This window comes from Myxocyprinus asiaticus, chromosome 39 (genome assembly GCF_019703515.2).
Source record: "Myxocyprinus asiaticus isolate MX2 ecotype Aquarium Trade chromosome 39, UBuf_Myxa_2, whole genome shotgun sequence".
NCBI classification, from domain to species: Eukaryota; Metazoa; Chordata; class Actinopteri; order Cypriniformes; family Catostomidae; genus Myxocyprinus; species Myxocyprinus asiaticus.
The window spans coordinates 23,870,586-23,890,392 of NC_059382.1; the positions used below are offsets into that span (position 1 = coordinate 23,870,586).

The following is a 19,807-nucleotide window of genomic DNA, read 5'->3' on the forward strand; positions in this document are numbered from 1 at the left end:
GAAACAACAGAACCTACATGTTTGATTACAGTATGCTGCCTGCCCAGCTCCTGATACAGGCCCTTGGTAAGTGTTGTTGGACATATGGGCATGTGGAGTAAAAATGTAACGTTAATGGGAATATACAACCTCGAAATTGTGCTCGTCAGAGATTATGCAAGCGAGGGATCTGATCCCATGTCTCAATGCTGCTTACACAATGTGCTTCCAGTCGAACCACAAGGGAAGGTAAACATACTTGTTGGTAGTCGCCCATATCAAATTCAAAGCTGTGATTCATGATGTTCTGCACTAAGTATTCTGCCCTATAGCATTGTACTTTTATAGTACTCAGTTGATATTTGGTATAGTATTGTTGTCTCCCGTTGATCAATGATTCTCATTTGGATTAAAACAAAATGAATAAATGAAAATGTAATGTAAATTTAACTGTTATTCATATTAAAATTAATTTTAATTAATGCACTATACTATTGGTTATACTATTCATTAAATACAATTCATCCATCCAAAAAGACACTTTTGGTATATTTATGAATTTTTATTTTCAGACATTTCATTGACTTGTAAAATGAAAAGAAAGCAGCATCTCAAAACTTTGTTTAGTTTGTATCTATTTTAGACAACAAAAACTTCACAAAAATAAATAGCTTTACAATGATGTTATAGAGTAACTATGCACTGTCCTTCACTGAAGGGATAATACATTTAGCTGAATTTGTAATATGACTGATATACGAAATGTACACAACTGGAATGATCAATACCATATTAATATTCATGTACAATAATTGTAACAGTTGCTGGAGCATTTTTAAAGCATTATCTGTGATGATTGATCCAACCTGGTTTCATGCTGTACTGGTTTTGCTCAATAACATTATTACATTTACACTGCTTTATCAAAACCTCAGCAGACAAATCAGCTCTAACGTTATTAGACAAGCTACATCTATGAAGCAGAGAAAAGAGCAGGAAAACCCTGCAAGGTCTCAATTGATTGTTTACAGAGAAATTCCTTGTTTTTTTCCCTTGAGAAATTTTTAGAGCATTCCACAACTATTTGTTTGTGTACTTTTGAAGTAAACAGTGTTTATAAAGAACAGCCATAGTGACTAGTAAATTGCATAAAACCCTCTGCATGGGCACAAACCTTTTATTTGTGAACTTAAACATTCCAAAAGTATAAGGTCCTACAGGAATTTAACTTATCAATGTTCTGTAAATTAGCAGACTCAACCACTGTTTACCTCTGACACAGATTTCAATGTGTATTAAAAAAGAAAGGTTTAATCTATTTATACGACAATGCTTTAATTAAATATTCTTGATGTTTGTGAGAAAAATAAGCTCCTGAAAAATGCAAGCCAAGGTGATCAAGTTAGAGCAAGGATTTTCAACCTTTTCGAACATAAGCTCAAGCCCCCCACCATCCCCATCTCAACCCAAAATCCACTGAGAAAGAAGTGGGCTCACCAACACCGTCAACATACTACTTGACTCACTATTTAAATAATATAATTAAGCTTATCTACGCTGTTCGCAGATATAGATAAAATTTTGCCTGTTCTGAGAGCACATCATCCCAATACGTGGCTCAGTACGACACAGTCGTAAAACATCCTCCACTGTCAATAAACAAACGTGAGCGGTCCTTGCTTTTGATGCAGGTATGGAAAATGTGGCTTTGCACTGTGCTATGGCTGGTGATTGTTAGTTTTTGGTTTGTCAACCTCTTTACAGCGGTCGGATAAATTAAACCGGCTTATCTTTGAATGTTGGGTCTGTATTATAGGTCAGGTATTACACTGTCATTTGCAGGCACCTCGGGACATATAGCACACTGTGTGTGTTTTTAGCATGATGCACGTGAAAACGTGTTTTACCTAACCTACTGTTCATTATATGTTTGTTGTTTTTTCCAGTCTTTCTCTTTTCTTGCTTTACTTAGGTGTATGCCTAAAACACTTCAATTGTTTAGTTTCTTGAACGAGTCTGTGTTTTTGAATGAATCTTCTAAGTATGAAAAAATCATTGTTCACTTTCATTGTTTCGGTCATGGATGACTCTGTGTTTTAACAAATCAAATTTAACAATTCAATGATTCAATGCCTCACTGCTCTTAACACATAAAACGATCATTTGTCGCTATACACTGGCATAAAATGTAATCTGCAGTAATGGTGACAGAACGAATCTCGTTTTTGAATTGATTCAAAAGACTCGAGTCAACTCAATGGTTTTCAACCTGTGAATAAGCTACCTGTCATTGGTGGGCGCAATTCAATGACAAGTAGCTTACTCACAGGTTGAAAACCGTTGAGTTGTGAATTTAAAAACAGAACAAGAAGCTATTTAGTATACAACACTACTGTGTCATGCGCTACAAAATTACTGGCCCAATCACAAATAACTACATTAAAGAAACAAGTAGCACCTCGAAAGTTTCCTAGTTTCTCATTATTCATTTCTCTGATTTCTCTTGTTTTTATTTATTTATTTAATTAATTAATTTTGTGAGTGATAGCTCTCAATAAGATGTAGAAGTTCTGCAATTTTGCTAATCCAGGTTGAAATTAATTCCTTTTGTATTGTTTAGATGGTCATTACATTACATTATTTTTCTGTACATTTAAATGTACAAATCTTCTACAAATCTAGGAATTTGAAACTAAACAAATTCTGTCCTCATCCAACAGAGAGGAATGTTAACGATTTAGCTAACATGAGTATTATGTATTGACCTGAATCATTAATTATTAAACATAGTAGAAATAAATTATTTGGAATGAAGCTGATAGTTTTTGTAAAAGAGTCACACTCTGAAAAAAAAAAAAAAAACATGATTAGTAGGAGACAGGAAACTAGGGAAATGGCAATAAAATATTTCTTGCTGAGGTAGATCTCCATTGGAAAACCTTCAATAGTGGTTATAAATACACACATTTAGGAAACAAAGTGATCAGTTCATTAATAATTCATGACCAATTTCACTCAGTACAGCTCAACCATTTTTTCCTTTTGAAGCTACTGTGAATATTATCCTTCTCCAACATGAAGCATTGTCAAAATGATCTGAATAATCTGCAAATTCTCCCTGAAAGTCTACACATGATGTTCTTCAACACTCTTGGTAGAAACACTTTTCAGGTAATGGTTCTGGTTTTTTTGCAGGATCGCATTTTTCTGGTTTCACAGACTTCCCAGAGTAATCAATGCAGAAAATCCTGCGGTGACGTTCCCCATGGCCACAAGTTTGTGAGCATGAAGACCAAGGTCCTGATTGCCATATGGGACATGGCAGGTCTGCACAGGCCCTGATATCAGAAGGTCTGAGATCTTTATTGCAGTGGTTTGAATAAAAGCCAGCATTATCTTTGCATTCAACGTTTCTTCTGGACCATCCTGATCCACAGGTTTTGGAGCATTCAGACCACTCCCCAGTGACCCACTCTGGCACCCCAAATGGATGAATCAATTTACCATAAATCTTTTTGTCTTTGGGTTTGCTGAATGACATGGTTTTGGGAATGTAGAATGTGTATTTGACCTTTGGTGGGAGGGTTTCTCCAGCTGTGGAAAGCAGCTGTATTGTGATTGGTTCTTGGAGATGGCGAAAGATCTGGATTCGCTCTAGTGTGGTGGACGAGCCACTGTACTTAAGCACAGCCCCATGCACTGGAATATACTGCTCCACTGTGGATACTGAGAAGTTGCCATTTAAGATATAGTCGCCATTTTCTCTTCGGACAGCCAAGTAATGCCCATCATGTGGTATACTTCCATGACTCTGCTGTTTGATGTTAATGTTGGTGGCTCCACTTGGAATCGTCACAATATCCCTATATCCTTGGCTAAAGAAAGGGAATTAATTTCATTTTGTTACAGTAACACCATAAACTTTTATAAGACATTGAACGTAAAGTGCAATTTAAAATTTTTACATTTTAAATATCCTTACACAACTTTGTTGAATGAGCCAGATATCATCCTGCAGCTCAAGCCATTCCCTCCACACAAGCCACATTTGTCCAGCTTTTTACTAGAATCGATCTCCAGGTCACAACCAGCTTTGATACACTGGCCTTGCACACAGAATGATGTGGTATCTGGTCCACATGGGGTCCCATCAATTACCTAGGTTTGAACAATGCTCATATTTACGGAAAGGGTCAAAAAAAAAAAAAAAAAAAAAACAGGCTAGAAAATAAGAGTGTGCTGAACTCTTTCATTAGGGCATGAATTACAATACCATGAATAATTGTGAATGACAACTGAATTAAAAACAATGGAAAAATATAAAACTATTAAGTTAAAAGTTATGCAAAAAAAAAATACAGTTATTAAAAAAATATATATAAATTGAGAGTGTATCGAGACCGACTCGATTGTGTCATTTGCAGTTCATCATGAGGGTGGGTGGTTGCTGCATAGCACTTAGTGCAATTGTTTTTTTGTTTTTTTTGCTGCGACTCCTATTAGTGGATCGTTTCCCCTCGATTCATGGATAGTGTGTTTTTTCCACTGTTCAACATGATTTTTTTTTTTTTTAATTTAAGTTCAAATAACACAGACTGATGGATTCAACAAAAATTTAAATTGGCCTGTCCTTAAAGGGATAGTTCACCCAAAAATGAAAATTCTCTCATCATTTACTCACCCTCATTATCAGGTGTGTATGATTTTCTTTCTTCACAAGAACACATTTGAAGAAAAATAGAAAAATATCTTAGCTTAGTAGGTCCTTAAAATGCAAATGGATGGTGATCAGACTTTTGAAGCTCCAAAAATCATAGATTTTACCCTATGAATTTCATTTATATATATATATATATATATATATATATATGTTTATTTATTTTTTTTATTTTTATTTTTATTTTTTTTTTTTATGTACAGTAATTTCAAATAAGATGATTGCAACACGCTCCAAAAAAGTTGGGACAGTCGCGTGTTTACCACAGTGAAACATCACCATTTCTTCTAATAACACTTAATCAGGCTCTTAATAATTTATAGCAAGTTATATCTTGAAATATCTAAAGGTAAACAGGGCCAGTTTGTTAATCAGGAGGAAAACTTTGTCTATAATTTGTCCAAAATTCATGGAGGTCCAGATTTTAAACCCCATCATTCTACAATTTGCCCTTATGAATGTTCAGCCTCTTATAGTTCTTCCACTGTTAAACTGTCATTGGTATCCTAATAATAGGGCCAAAACCACAATGGATGGCTCCTCATCATGACTTTAGTTAAGTCAATGTAGCTAGTCTTAGCACACAAATTATTATTTATTTTTTTAAACCAAAAAAACCTGTATTTGTTATAAAAAAAAAAAAAAAAAAAAAGAATAGCCTAAACACATGTACATACTTAAAATAAAAGTTAAACGGATTCCTCCTAATAGATTTAATATGAACAAATAACTTTTCTGTCACTCTCTTTCTACAAAATAAACACGATACATTTTAGTAAGGGTGATGATGTGCATTTTAAAAAGCCTTATTGATGTTGATGCATGGTGTTGTCTCCTCTTTATCTTATCAGTGCTGTACATAATGTCGGGGCTATCTAACAGTTTGAGATGTTTTACTTCTTCCCCAGCTATTTAAATTAGATGATTCTCTGTAGAATTCCTATTAAGTGCATTACTTTTGTGGTGTCCGCATGCCGAGATATCAAATGCGTGTTGAGTCGTGCACTCCGCCCTACTTCAAAGCTCTGGTTATGCAGTCTCTGGGGCATGCTGATGTGCGTTGCAGTGGTAAATTTGCTTCGGCAGCCCGAAAATTCAAGTCTCGTGCTGATGGAAAAATCCAAATGGAAGATTTGTTGCTATGTTTTATTTATTTTATATGGAATAAAGTTTTCTTGTTATTTGGCATGAGATTTACTTGGGTAGAGTGAGAGCATGATACAGCGCCTGAAAGCGTGTGTCTCATGCCAAATGCATGAGAGTTGGCAACCCTGATGTGGATGCAGCGGCGAGTGGTGTTGACTAACAAAGGTTTACTAAAGTTATCCCAAGCTCATATTCATGATATCCATTACAGATGAATGATGTTTTTTAAGACAGTGATGTCTGAGGGATCAGAGATCACGTGCATTCATAAGTGGTTTTCGTTTGACCCTTCACGCACTGAGATTTGACCAGATTCCTCGAATCTTTTAACTATATTGTGCATTGTAGAGGGTGAAATGCCCAAAATCCTTCCAATTTGTCTTTGGGGAACATTGTTCTCAAAGTGCTGGATTATTTGCTGAAGCATCTGTTGGCAAATTGACAAGACTTGAATGATCCTTGCTCTTGAAGGACTAGGCTGTTTTTGGAGGCTCCTTATACAGTATACAGTACTATGACACAATTGCCTCACCTGTTTAACATTTCCTGTTTCACATCGCCTTGTTATTTCAACTCGTCAAATTGTTATTAGTCTTAAACTTCAACTGTCTCAACTTTTTTGGAGTGTGTTGAAATCTTCTGATTTGAAATTACTGTACATTTAAAAAAAAAAAAACATCATATTATGTGTAGTTGTTGTGCTTTCAATATAGCAAAGGGTGAATATAATTTACAAATCACTCCTTTTTTGTTGTTATTAGCATTTTTCATACTGTCCCAACTTTTTCAGAATTGGGGTTGTATAATCCATCACTTGGTGGATGTAAACTTGCGTTCTCCTCTCAGATGAAACATCCAGGATAAGCACACAAACAAACTTTTATTAGTAAGGAAACAGATACAAATTCAGATCTAAACCAAAACTAACGAAGCTTCTGTACAGTGTTCCTCCTACTCTGTTGTAAACAGCATTGCTATTCCTGGTGTGTCGCACATGCCTTAGTTCTCAGTATCTCACATGCCAACGTGATTACGTCACACGCGCGTACTGATACAAAGCGATGATTTAGAGTTAAAAAGTACTTACATATTGATCTTTTTCACACCAAAATTGATCTTGTCGCTTTAGAAGACATTAATTAAACAGCTGGACTCGGATGGATGACATTTAAGCTGACTGTCATTTTTGGGTGAACTAACCTTTTTAAGGTTTCTAAGTAAGCGTTAAAAAATCAATTTGCCTATGGGGAAAATGAATGGGATTTTTACTTCCGGATCCAGACCGTTGCACTCTACACATTTAAAAAATAATCTAGACTTACTTTAGCTTCAAAAACTCTGAATTCACTGCTGCCTCTTGCTCTGCAAAAGAGTTTACACCTGTCCCGCAGTGATACTCCAGCATATTTTGGTATCCACTGCTTCACATTTCCATGAACATCAAAGTGATTGGGATTGTTGTACTTCTCACACTGTTCCTCTCTAAAAGTTTTTCCTGCAAAATCAAAGAATTCCTCACTAGAATAATGACTCAATGGTAGTCACATAACAGTGGCAGCTGAAACTGAAGAAAACAATTAATTGTACCTTGGTTGTTCTCACAGGCCTGTTTGTTGCAGGACTGGTACTTCACTCTCTGGCCCAGACAGTATTTTCCACCATTCTGAGGTGATGGCTGTGTGCACTCTCTGTAGGAGAACATCACTCCCCCTCCACATGATCTGGAACACGGTTGCCATTGTCCCCACTCTCCCCAGCCTCCATCCACAGCCAACTGGCGCAGAGTCCAAACCATAACTTTCATAACCAAACTAACATCCTAGTTTCTCTGTATAAGATGCAAGTCAGCAATGAGATCATATCCTTTGTGTGCTACCAGGACAAGGACAGTTTTCTAGATTAATTCTAGAATTCTAGATATCTATTCTGCAAACTATCAACATTATGGTGAAACTTGATAACTTCTGTTGACTAAGCTGGACAGATATGATCAAGCTCAGATGGTTAAAATTTAAATTCTTCATACGGTAGATTATTTTTAATTTAGAGTACTTTAAAGGTGAAGTGTGTAATTTCTGCAGCACTAGTGTCACCAAAGTGAATTTTAAATAAGGGATTGTTTTCAAACAGGTTTCTAGAACACTCGCCCCATCTATCATTGGTCGGGAAAAACAGATAGTCCCGTCCAAACTCAAATCGTTGTTTGAGCCAATGTTGCTGGATGGGATGCTCAAACAAACAGAGCAGTTTTCTGATATCACCACAGAGCCTCAGCTCTTACACTTTTCGAGGAAATCATCCTAGAAATGGCTTATGGTTGTCTCTGCATATTAAGCATATTAAGAAATATTTTAACAAAATTACACACATAACCTTTAATAATGTTTTGTAACCCTTGTACTAATATAATGAAAAACAGATCAACAATCCAAGTTATGTTACACTTAGGGTTGTTTGAAAGATGAAACTTCAAGTACCTTAGGTTTAATGACTTCTTCAGAGGACATGCATACACCGTCCAGACAGGTCATGTTAGGGGCACAGCTTGTGCCGTCTGCCCAAGGTAGACTTCCATTTCTAGTTGTACACATGGACTGGCCTTCCTCCTGGCACCAAAGTTGTCTGCACACCTCACTGGCTGAAGTGTTGGTACAATGTGAATACTCCTCTCCAAATATCTGTTGGCATTGGCGGTCCAGGCTGTAAGTTATGCCTGGCAGCTCAGTGGGCAAGGCCACAATCTTCTCAGGGGTGTCCAGTAAGCAGTCTCCTGTTATTATCCAGAGGAAGAGTTAGAGAGTAGTAAATCAAGAAATCAAAGGATTGTGTAACAGGAGGAACATTCGGGTCCTGGAGCTGACATTTAGGGAGACCTGCAGGAATGCACATCTGGAGAAGTTGCAAGGAGAAACACGAGTGAGCAAAAATGCACGTGGTGAACATAGGCCACTGCCCACTTCAAACGATGCAGCAGTTAAAAATGGAAATGTGCGAGACCAATACTACAGAGACATGGCCCGGTGGAAAGAAAACATTTGTTATATTTATTTTTTATGAGTTGCAATGAAGCGACAGGAATGCTTTCTTTGTGACTCAAAGGAAAGGAACTGAAAAACTATGAAGCAAATGGTGATGCAGATGTAGTAGTAAATTACTCAAAAAAAAAAAAAAAAAAGAAAGGGGAACTCCATACAATCAATACATAAGTTAAAGCGGATGTATATGATTTTTTCAATGTTTTCTTTCTCATATCTCAGCTTAATATTTAGAGTCAACTATAAAGGTCTGTTCACACCAAATCTGAGAAGAATTTGTGAGATGAACTGCTGACAAAAGGTCTATTCACACCAAGACCGAAACAATTTTTTCCTCGGCTATATGAAAATCAAATTCACTCCCTAAAAATAGGTGTCTCTTAATTATAAGCAATTTATTTCCAGTACAATATAAGTTTCTTTATTTTCATTTCATGTCCTCCACTTAATGAAAACGTTAGTAAAAAGCATGCTAACAATTTCATAATCACAAGACTACTTCAAATTAAATACATTTAAAAAAAACTCACCAATGATTCAGATTTTTTTCTGCAATTCCTTGCCATAATAACTCCTTTCCGCATTTTTGTTGCCACCGTGGCATTTATCAAATTATTCCTTTTGCTCAGATACCAGAGAAAAGAGCAGCTCCACATCCATGTTCAACCCCCATTCCTAGTTGTTATTTAGATGTTTAATGTCCAACACACTCTCACAGCGAAATCGTAAGGATTCGTAAGACTTTTCTCAATTTGGCTAATTCGTATGATATCGTATGACTGCACTCGTATGAATTCATACGACCTTCACTACAGCCAATGACGTCGGTGGACATCGTTTTCATCTAATACGCGACAATTACTTGCTTCTGTCACACATAACAGCTTCCTGTTATGTTTACACACTCTACTGATCGGTTAGGTTTAGATAAGAGGTTTGGGTAAGGGCATAATATTAATAAGCATATCCTTGACAACTCGCGCGTGGAACTCGCACTTACACATCCGGGCATTTGCACGTGATGAAATCGTACTAATTTATATTAACTAAATAGTACGAAATCATACGAAATAGCCAACTCGTAAAATATGTACGAATTTTCATGAGATTGAGTTGTTAATGTCGGTTTGCTAAGTAACTTTTGGTGCATTGGCGCCACCAACACGCTGGATCTGTAGCTGCAGCAGTTCAAGACACATGACTAAGAGCACTTATCTCATTGGATGGTAAATTTTCATCACAGTCTGAAGATAAGAAATTGGATTGCTCTCCATAAAAAAACAATCGGATTGTCAGCGGATGATCTGTCCGACCCGGTGTGAATAGCGTTATAGGAATGTATTTATGCTTTTCAAAAGCTTGTTTGCAACGAATATTTGCACCGAAAATTCGGACTTGGTGGGACTATGCCTAATGTAAGCTATTTGTCAGTTGATTTCACCTAAAAGTGTAACACTGTGGTGGAATAAACATGCCTCTGTTTGTTTGATCGGCCTGTTCAGCCCGACACAGCCACACTGGCTTGACCAGTGGCGTGAGTTTGGGGCAGGACTGTCTGTTTATTCAACCAATGGAAGACAGGAGGTTTCCTGGAATTATTTTTACAGTTCCGTTTGGTGGCGCTAGTGGTGCAGAAATTCAGATTTACCTTTAAGCTACTTTTTAATGGAATTTACTGGAATCAGTTCCTTAATTGTACTGACATTACATGGCGGTAGCCAGTATAAATACACTGATACCTTAACCAATTTATTAAAGTTGTCATGAAAAATATACCATGAGCCATAACAAGTGAGAGAGGATTAAACCAATAAGGATGAATTCTTTATAAAGAAGAAATGTGTACATACCATGTCCATTGTTGAAAAACTGTGTGACGTAGAAAGCACTGCATGGAGACCAAGGAGAAGTCTTATTGAACTGACTGAATACAGGGGCCATGATATGGTCCTCTCCTAGATGTCCAAAAAGCTGCTCACAGTTCTTAGTGTCATCATGGGGCATACTCAGAACATGGCCTGAAAGAGGAAAACTCTCACTATTGATAGTTCAAGAAGGGCCAGTTCAATGTTTATCAGACCATATACACACCTAGTTCGTGGGCGGTTGTGAAAGCAGCCTGAAGACCATTGTCTTCAATAACAGAACAGCTCCTTTTAGTATCACACATGGTCCCAACATCAGCTACACCCAACGTGTCACAGCTCTGATGTCCACAGATGTCCTGAAAGGCAGTTTAGGATTAAAAAAAAAAAAACATTTCTCAAATAAATTCTAATTGCTGCCCCAGAAATTTCAAGGTCTCTGGTTAATAGCAAGACCGAAAAACATATTTGCCAGTGTTTCCATCATAAAAGCAAATGAATAGTTTTGGCTGACAGCAGACCTATGAAGTGAGAAACTGTAACTGTGTGGCGTCTGAAATGTATCTCAAAAACATGCCTTGAGTCTTTTCCATCCCTACGCCCAGTGATCCGAGACTGAGACAAATGTTTCCAAAGCAGAAGACAGGACCACAAAACACACATGATTCAAGACACATCTGGCCTTGGCACAGCCAGAGTCAGTCTCACATGTGCGCACCTTTCAGAGGAGCTGCTGTCTGTAGTAAGCCAATGCAAAGTGCTTCTATTTTCAGCCTAGGCTACAGTTTCAGAATGCTCTGTCTGCTTTAGACAAACAGGTCAAACTCAGGCTAAGCCGTGGAAAATGGATGCACATGCAAAACTGCTTTTCCATTTTTAGAGAATTATAACCAATGCAAACTTTACTTGTAGCTATTCTAAATTCAGCTAACTTCCGGATTCTCAAGGTATTCTGTTTCATCATGGAGATTAAAATAGGACCCATAAATGGATATTGCCTCACTATTTTGACCCACCCAAACAATGTGACCCTGAAATAAATACTTATTGCTTACCTCTCTAGTAAAAAGGATTGCAGTATCATAGTGCTCAGGATGCCTGTGGTTGAGCGGGTTGAAGAGCTGTTGCCAGGCACAGAAGTTGCGCAGAGCAACGCCTCCATTGCTGGAGATGGATGGCCCAACCTCCTCATCCTCTACGATCAGCATCTTCACAAGCACTATGTTGATGGAGTTCTTAATGCTGGGGTGTTTGTAAATCTGAGCAGCCACTGACATCAAGGTCAGCATGTAGTGCTTAATAGAGAAAATCACCAGTAGCTCAGTTTGGCAAATGTGAAGCAGAATGTTAAGTGTAAATGCATGACACCATGGCACCTCAGAAGTGCTGGAAAGAAATGGCTTTCATCCTACATACTATTGCATATTACAGTAACAAACTGTTACCACATTTAAAGTAATAGTTTGCCCAAAAATGAAAATTCTCATAATTTAATAACCTTCATGCCATCTCAGCTGTGTATGACTTTCTTTCTTCTGTAGAACACAAAGATTTTTAGAAAAATATCTCAGCTCTGTAGGTCCATACAATGCAAGTGAATGATGGCCAGAACGTTGAAGCTCGAATGCAATAGCATGAGGGTGAGTAAATTATGAGAGAATTTTCATTTTTTGGGTGAACTATTCCTTTAATGCACTCCCGTACACAGTGTATGTTAAAAAGTGAATACCTTCAAAACAATGGATTTTAGATTACTTGTTTAGCTGCAATCTTATAATAACTGAATGCAATAAAATATTTAACCTGGTTCAACGGTCTGTAAATGGGAATAATTTTCTGCCAATACAGCCAGAGACTAGTCTGTTTATTGCACTGCGCTGACAACACAGTTGGAACGCCAGCCACTGGTGGTCCACGCTGATGTGATTTTCTTTATAAGGAATTGTGTTTCCATTACAGCAAATTAGGAGGTTTGGATCCCGGCAGCAACATCTGGATTGCTATCTGCCTCATGATCCCTATCCAGACGGTCCATTTATTCACACTTCTGCCTTTTCCAATCATTTCTTTTTGATGACTCGATGAAGAAGAATTTGGAGGGGGTGGTAGGCCATATGTGGGTGTGAAGATCAATAAAGTTCCAATGAATTGAGACTCATTCTTTTACTGTAACCTATGTTATGTACATTTTGACATGTCCCTCGGAGTACATGAAATACCTCTCATGGTTTTATTTTATATATGACTATATATCTGTTACAGCATTTAGATGGGTGTGTTAAAGCCTATAATGTTAATTAGTAATTAAAACATTTAAAGGGATTATTCACCCAAAAATTACAGTTCTGTCATAATTTACTAAACCAAATGTTGTAAATTAAATAAATTAAAAAAAAGGCAAAATTGAGGTTACAGCTGGGAGGCACTTGCAATGGAAGTGAATGGGGCCCATTTTTGGAGATTCTTCTGTTAAAACCTGTGTATTATTTGAGCTGTAAAGTTGTTCAAATGATCGTTTTTGTGTGTTTTTATGTAAGTAAAGGAGAGACAAGTCTAAATAATTTTTTTGTGGTACTCAACATTATGTCAAAATTGCTGTTGATTCAACTTGTATTGAACCCGGAATATTCCTTCAAAGTGAATGGTGACTGAGGCAAACTGCTTTTTGTGTTCCACCAAAAAAAAAAAAAAAAAAAAAAAGGTAGAAGAAGAAGAGAAAAAAGAAAGTCATACAGGTTTGAAACAACATGAGGGTCCGTAAATGATGACAAAATTTTCAGTTTGGGGTAAACTATCTCTTTAATGGGCCATTATTTGAGGATTGAAGAACAAATTTGCTATGTCTAGCCACACATTCCCTAAATATTACACATTCCCTTTTGTAAAGCCCGTGATGAAACTGTTCTAAGACAAGTCCCTAAATTTTCCTCTATAGGAAGCATATTTGATCTTATTCAGCTGTCAAAATGTGCTGCAATGTGTATCCTGACTCCAAACTGTTTTATATCTACCCAAGACATCCCTTACCTTGATCTCATCTCCATAAAAATGTGTCAGGGAAGCGTCAGCGACCACTAAAGTCTCAATAAACCTGGATGTCGAGACAAACCGTCTACGCCTGGGTGACATCTGCCTCATCAAATCTTGATCATTTTCATCTTCTCTGAGATCAGACGGCGGGGACTTGGTAAAATGTCTTCTTTTAATGATATGCACCTCTTCGGTGAATGTTCCGTGTTTCCTCAAGCTGAAAAGTTTCGGTTCGATCATATATTCTTTACCATCTGTAATAAATGATCCTAAAATCCCACGACATAAGCTGACAGAGACGATAGAGTCCTCTTTGGAGTCAACAGCCCCGGTGTAAAAACAGCCTTTCAGTAATTCCGTCCCATCCTCTTCTTCAGTCTGATTCAAGGACTCTGTCGCGGAGTGTTTGGCTTTGATACGATAAACCTTGAGTTTTGGAGATATGAACGTGCTGTCCGGTGTCAAATTAAGTGTGAAATTCTTGCCGAAAGCCATGAGTCTGAAGCTCGGCTGTTCTTCGCTCCTCTTTGCCACTCGTCCACCGGGCCGTCCAGTCAACCGCACAGGTATTATTTCCTCCGTCTTAAATGAGTGAGAAAGAGTGTCCGTGAAGAGGCAAAAAATTAAGCTAGAAATGACTAAATATGGCCACATTTTATTCATTTGTTGCTATTTCTCAAATAAAATAATGAATTAAGGTAGGCCTAATGGTGTATCTGCCTATCTACAGTTATAATGCGGCAATAAATTAAGTCAAAGTCTCGAACACTGGGCTGAAGCACGGGTCGTCTTTGTCTGAAAAGTTTGAAGATGACAGACTTTTACAATTATACAGCACATGTCTATTAGCTTCCGTCAATTCCGAAAATGAATAAGTGATTAGCCTATTTATCGATATCCCTGTGTCTAATACAAATAGAGTTAAAGGTAAATCAGAGTCAAATGTGTGTGCGCTCTTAAGTCTGACTTAAGTTAAGACTGTCTCGGGAATGTGGCGCTGGTATTTATTCTTTCTGAGAAATGAGAGAGGTTTATTTTTGATATCCAGCGCTGTTGCTCTCTCTCCTCCCATTGTGCGCTCGTGAAAAACCTCTGGATTGGGTTTGTCCGATGAAAACTAAGAGCACGCCCCTTCTTAAACAGCAACAGTTTGTCAACTGAGGAGTTCATTTTAGTCTTGTATATTGCTAGTTTCAAGGTGTCGCTTTTCTAGTATGTTCCTCAAAGATCTTAAAAGTAACGGGGCTCAATATTGAAAACTGCGAAGACAGTATTTTAACTGGCTCCTCCAAAAATAAATAAATAAATTGCAATGTATTTTTGTATTTATATGTGCCAGGAATAGTATTTGTATCTTGCATTACATGTTACATTTCCTTAACAATAAACTGCTTTTGCTGGGAAACAATGGCATATGAAAAAATCTGCAGAATTCGCAACAACAATGTTCAACATTCCACAGAAATCCAGCATTTTAAATTGACTTAAAACCCTATTTACAAGATCAACGTATGTAGCATTTAGTGACAACGCAGCACTGGACCGATCTGCCAAGCTCTGTCAACTGGCCCGAAACTCTTTCAAACTGGCCCCGGGTCTATATCCTCATTGTTGAGCCCTGAGTTGTTTGGGGCTTCTAATTGAAAACGTTACCACTGCAAATAAACTGGCACCAAAAGATACCTCATCTACATCGGTTAATAGCTATAGAGAAGTGAAGTTTAGTAGTTTAACTTCTGTGCCAGTAACTTACTGAAATACTGGCTGTTCTATGAATTCTTCATGAGTTATTGTTCCTTTGAGCAAGACACTAAATCTTTGGATGCCCTTGTGGGGAAGTCCCTGTAATATATGCACTGTATGTCGCTTTGGATGAAGCGTCAGCTATACTGATTGATAACTCATTTGCAATGCATTAAAAATAAAAACAATGATAGTCATCGTTGTTGACTTTAGGATCAGACTATGTAGAGAAGGGACATTTTCTCTTATTCCCACGAGGTGTCAGTAAGATAATATATATGGAGGTAAACACGCTCATTCCTTTTTTCATTCAGAGTGTATTTGCTCTGTCAGACACCAGAGAGCGACGTTGATCTTGATGAGGTTGAAATAAGCAGAAATGCCATGATTCTTGTATCGCAAGCCCTTTTGATATTTAATTTTGTACAGGATATGTGCCATTTTCACAAGTTAATGCCAATTCTTGATAGGCTATCAGTAATTACGTTTGCAGTTAATTCTTGAAATAATAATAATAATAAAAAAATGATGGTAATACACATGGAAAAAACCCATTCTTAAATTTTAACTAGTAAAAAACATAAATTTTGATGTCTGTAACTGCATTTTCACTGGCAGAATTTCACACTGATCTGTCATTCACTCCTGTTCAGAACGCAAAACACACACTGGCAGCCAAAAGTTTGGAATAATGTACAGATTTTGCTCTTATGGAAAGAACTTAGTACTTTTATTCACCAAAGTGGCATTCAACTAATCACAATGTATACTCAGGACATTAATAATGTGAACAATTACTATTACAATTTGATAAAAAATGTTCAGAACTACTTCAAAGTGTTCTCATCAAAAAAAAAAAAAAAAAAAAATCCTCCACGTGCAACAATGACAGCTTTGCAGATCCTTGGCATTCTAGCTGTCAGTTTGTCCAGATACTCAGGTGACATTTCACCCCACGCTTCCTGTAGCACTTGCCATAGATGTGGCTGTCTTGTCAGGCACTTCTCACGCACCTTACAGTCTAGCTGATCCCACAAAAGCTCAATGGGGTAAAGATCCATAACACTCTTTTCCAATTATCTGTTGTCCAATGTCTGTGTTTCTTTGCCAACTCTAACCTTTTCTTTTTGCTTTTCTGTTTCAAATGTGGCTTTTTCTTTGCAATTCTTCCCATAAGGCCTGCACCCCTGAGTCTTCTCTTTACTGTTGTGCATGAAACTGGTGTTGAGCGGGTAGAATTCAATGAAGCTGTCAGCTGAGGACATGTGAGGCGTCTATTTCTCAAACTAGAGACTCTGATGTACTTATCCTCTTGTTTAGTTGTACATCTGGCCTTCCACATCTCTTTCTGTCCTTGTTAGAGCCAGTTGTCCTTTGAAGACTGTAGTGTACACCTTGTATGAAGTTTTTTGGTAATTTCAAGCATTGTATAGCCTTCATGACTGACTGACGAGTTTCTAGAGAAAGCTGTTTCTTTTTTTGCCATTTTTGACCTAATATTGACCTTAAGACATGCCAGTCTATTGCATACTGTGGCAACACAAAAACAAACACAAAGACAATGTTAAGCTTGATTTAATTAACCAAGTAGCTTTCAGCTGTTTGATATATTGGCAAGTGATTTTCTTGTACCAAATTAGCAATTTAGCATGATTATTCAAGGATAAGGTGTTGGAGTGATGGCTGCTGGAAATGGGGAATGTCCAGATTTGATCAAAAATGACGTTTTTCAAATAGTGATGGTGCTGTTTTTCACATCAGTAATGTTCAGACTATACTTTGTGATCAGTTGAATGCCACTTTGGTGAATTAAAATACCAATTTCCTTCCGAAACAGCAAAATCTGTACATTATTCCAAACTTTTGGCCTCCAGTGTATCTATAATTAATTTCTTATATCAGCTATGTGTTTACTAGTAAAAATGGTCATTTCTGACATCAATATTTACATTGTTACTATAGTGCAAATGTCCATTACTAATATCAACAACTGTATTTCAACTACTAAAAATGTATCATATCATATTCATATTTTATTTTAGATATATATATTATAATGGTAACTAGTAAGAAAGACTTTTTAGATATCAATTACTCTTCAATTTATTGATATCTAAAGCCATTTCCAGATATCTGAAATACCAAATCTAACATGTTGAATTTTTACAGAAAAAATATATATTAATATATATAAATAGTATTTTTTACTAGAAAAAATGTAATTGTACATACCTATAATTCATATCCTGCATATGATTAAATGTAAAAAGGGCTTGCGATATACTTGCTATATATAGAACCACTGTTATGATAAATAGAGACATTCTGGAAAAGTTGTATTTAAAAAAATAAAGATTACTGGCAATTGCTCATTCAAGCTAAAAAATCTCGCCTAGTATTTTTGTTCAAATTCAGTCACAGGGAGTAGACACATCAAAAGTACAATACAAAATGTACATATTAGTATCCTATAAATATTTTGCAAACAGTCCACTCTGCTAAATTTATACTGATCATTAGTTTGTCTTGCACTACATTTAATATTCCATTATTGTTTTTTTTATATATAAGAAATGCATTAGCATTCCTTTACTACTACTATTACTTATAATAATAATAATAATAATAATAATAATGGGCCATAACTCCATCAATATCAAAAGATAGATTGTAGTATGTACTGGTAAATTTATTGGTACCTACAAGTAGGATGTCTGTTTTATCAGTATTAAGTTTGAGGTAGTTATGAGTCATCCAGTCCCTGATTTCTAGAATGTTGTGTTGCTGTTAAGGAAGTGGGGAGTAGAGGGACAGTGTGTTTGGAGCTGACATAAAGTTGTGTATCGTCAGCATAGCAGTGGAAGTTAAGATCATGCTTCCGAATAATTTGGTCAAGTGGGAGCGTGTAAATAATGAACAGTAAAGGGCCAAGGACAGAACCCTGAGGAACACCTTGGGAAACTGGAAGAGCGGGGTACTTTGACTGTTTGATGGATACATAGTGCTGATGATCAGAGAGGTAGTAGGTAAACCAGGTAAGGACAGTACCAGAAACACCAATAGCAGAGAGGTGAGAGAGAAGTAACTGCAGTAACTTAACTGCATTTGCTGACATTGCACTCCACCAAGAAGGTGAGCTAAAACAGTGAACAGTGATCTTAATGTAGAAAAGAAAGAAAAACACATAACAACACACAAAAAGAGAGAGGTTCCATTGGTATACTGTACAGCATGAAGTGAACTCCACAAGAGCAAGAATATACAGAATTTATATGACATGCAGGTCTGCAAGAGGAGCAACGTCAAGAAAGATGTGCGGCAGCAAAGTGATGGACCAGATCCAGAGAGGCTCCTCCGTAGCATCACTATCAAATGTTACTGATGTTTCACTGTATGCAAGGGCAGTGTAGCTGCAATGCTCTACACGTGGGTCATCTGGCAAACATTCAGCAGTTCACAGTCAGCTGGTGTCATCATCTACAGTCATCCACTGCATGTGCTGCTTCTAAACAGCTTGCAAGGCCCTGTCACCACTGCATGTGTGGAACTCAGGAGACAGGAGCAGCTGACAAGAGGGGGGTTGAGGACAATATGAAGGATGCTGCAGCATCCAGTAGCAGAAGTACACAAACCAGCATGGCCTGAAGCTTCTTGGTCATGCATACATCCTGATTTTATTTTCTCACCAATACACCAACACACACTATTCACTTGCACATATTGTGTGACTTACCATGTACTTTGAGCTCAGTGTCAAACCAAGAGTGTGCCTTTACAGCAATGGGTGGTGGTTAAATGAATTCATTCCTTTACTCAACCCTGTCCAGACCAGATTGTTCTTCAAGATGTCACTCAGGAAGACAATGACATCAATTAGTTTGTTTCTTTGCCTGCAATCGATGAATCTTTTCAATATTTATGTTCCTCCTTTGGGTTGTTGGTCATCATGAACACGATTAAATGAACTAATTTACTGTAAAAAGAAAGAAAATACTCTGTAGGTGTGCAAATTATGGATAAATCAAAGATAAATCTTATTGATATCTATTGATTCTGTTAGATTTGACAACATTTTAACAAAAACAGGAGTGATGCAGTCAAATTAGAACATGTACATGTAGTTTATATGTTTTTTAACTTTTGGGCCAAAATATCTTTTTGGGTCCATCCTGGTTAGCTGCATCATCAAAGTTAGAGGTGTTCAGAGTTATATATAGGCAACCGAGTAAGGCAGCAGGCAAGAAAGCACCATTAAAGGGAATGCAGAAATGAGCAGAATATGAACAGTATGC

General features: G+C 37.1%; 1 protein-coding gene across 1 annotated transcript; it reads right to left on the minus strand.

The window, feature by feature from the left end:
- Positions 1-532: 532 nt before the first annotated feature.
- On the minus strand, positions 533-14,767 carry LOC127430220 (A disintegrin and metalloproteinase with thrombospondin motifs 8). The gene is made up of 9 exons (XM_051679819.1): positions 13,770-14,767; positions 11,798-12,037; positions 10,969-11,101; positions 10,728-10,895; positions 8,320-8,612; positions 7,430-7,616; positions 7,165-7,337; positions 3,962-4,137; positions 533-3,854 (listed from the first exon to the last, which is right to left on the minus strand). Exons 1-9 carry the CDS (start codon positions 14,433-14,435, stop codon positions 3,122-3,124), a joined length of 2,769 nt encoding a protein of 922 aa, XP_051535779.1. The 5' UTR covers positions 14,436-14,767; the 3' UTR covers positions 533-3,121.
- Positions 14,768-19,807: the final 5,040 nt, after the last annotated feature.

Excerpts from the sequence above, each read along its gene's own strand:
- LOC127430220 (XM_051679819.1), bottom strand. The coding sequence starts at position 14,435 with ATGAATAAAATGTGGCCATATTTAGTCATTTCTAGCTTAATTTTTTGC. Across the intron at positions 10,896-10,968 it reads CACAACCGCCCACGAACTAG|GCCATGTTCTGAGTATGCCC; the intron begins GTGTGTATATGG and ends TTCCTCTTTCAG. Across the intron at positions 8,613-10,727 it reads GTTTTTCAACAATGGACATG|GAGACTGCTTACTGGACACC; the intron begins GTATGTACACAT and ends GGATAATAACAG.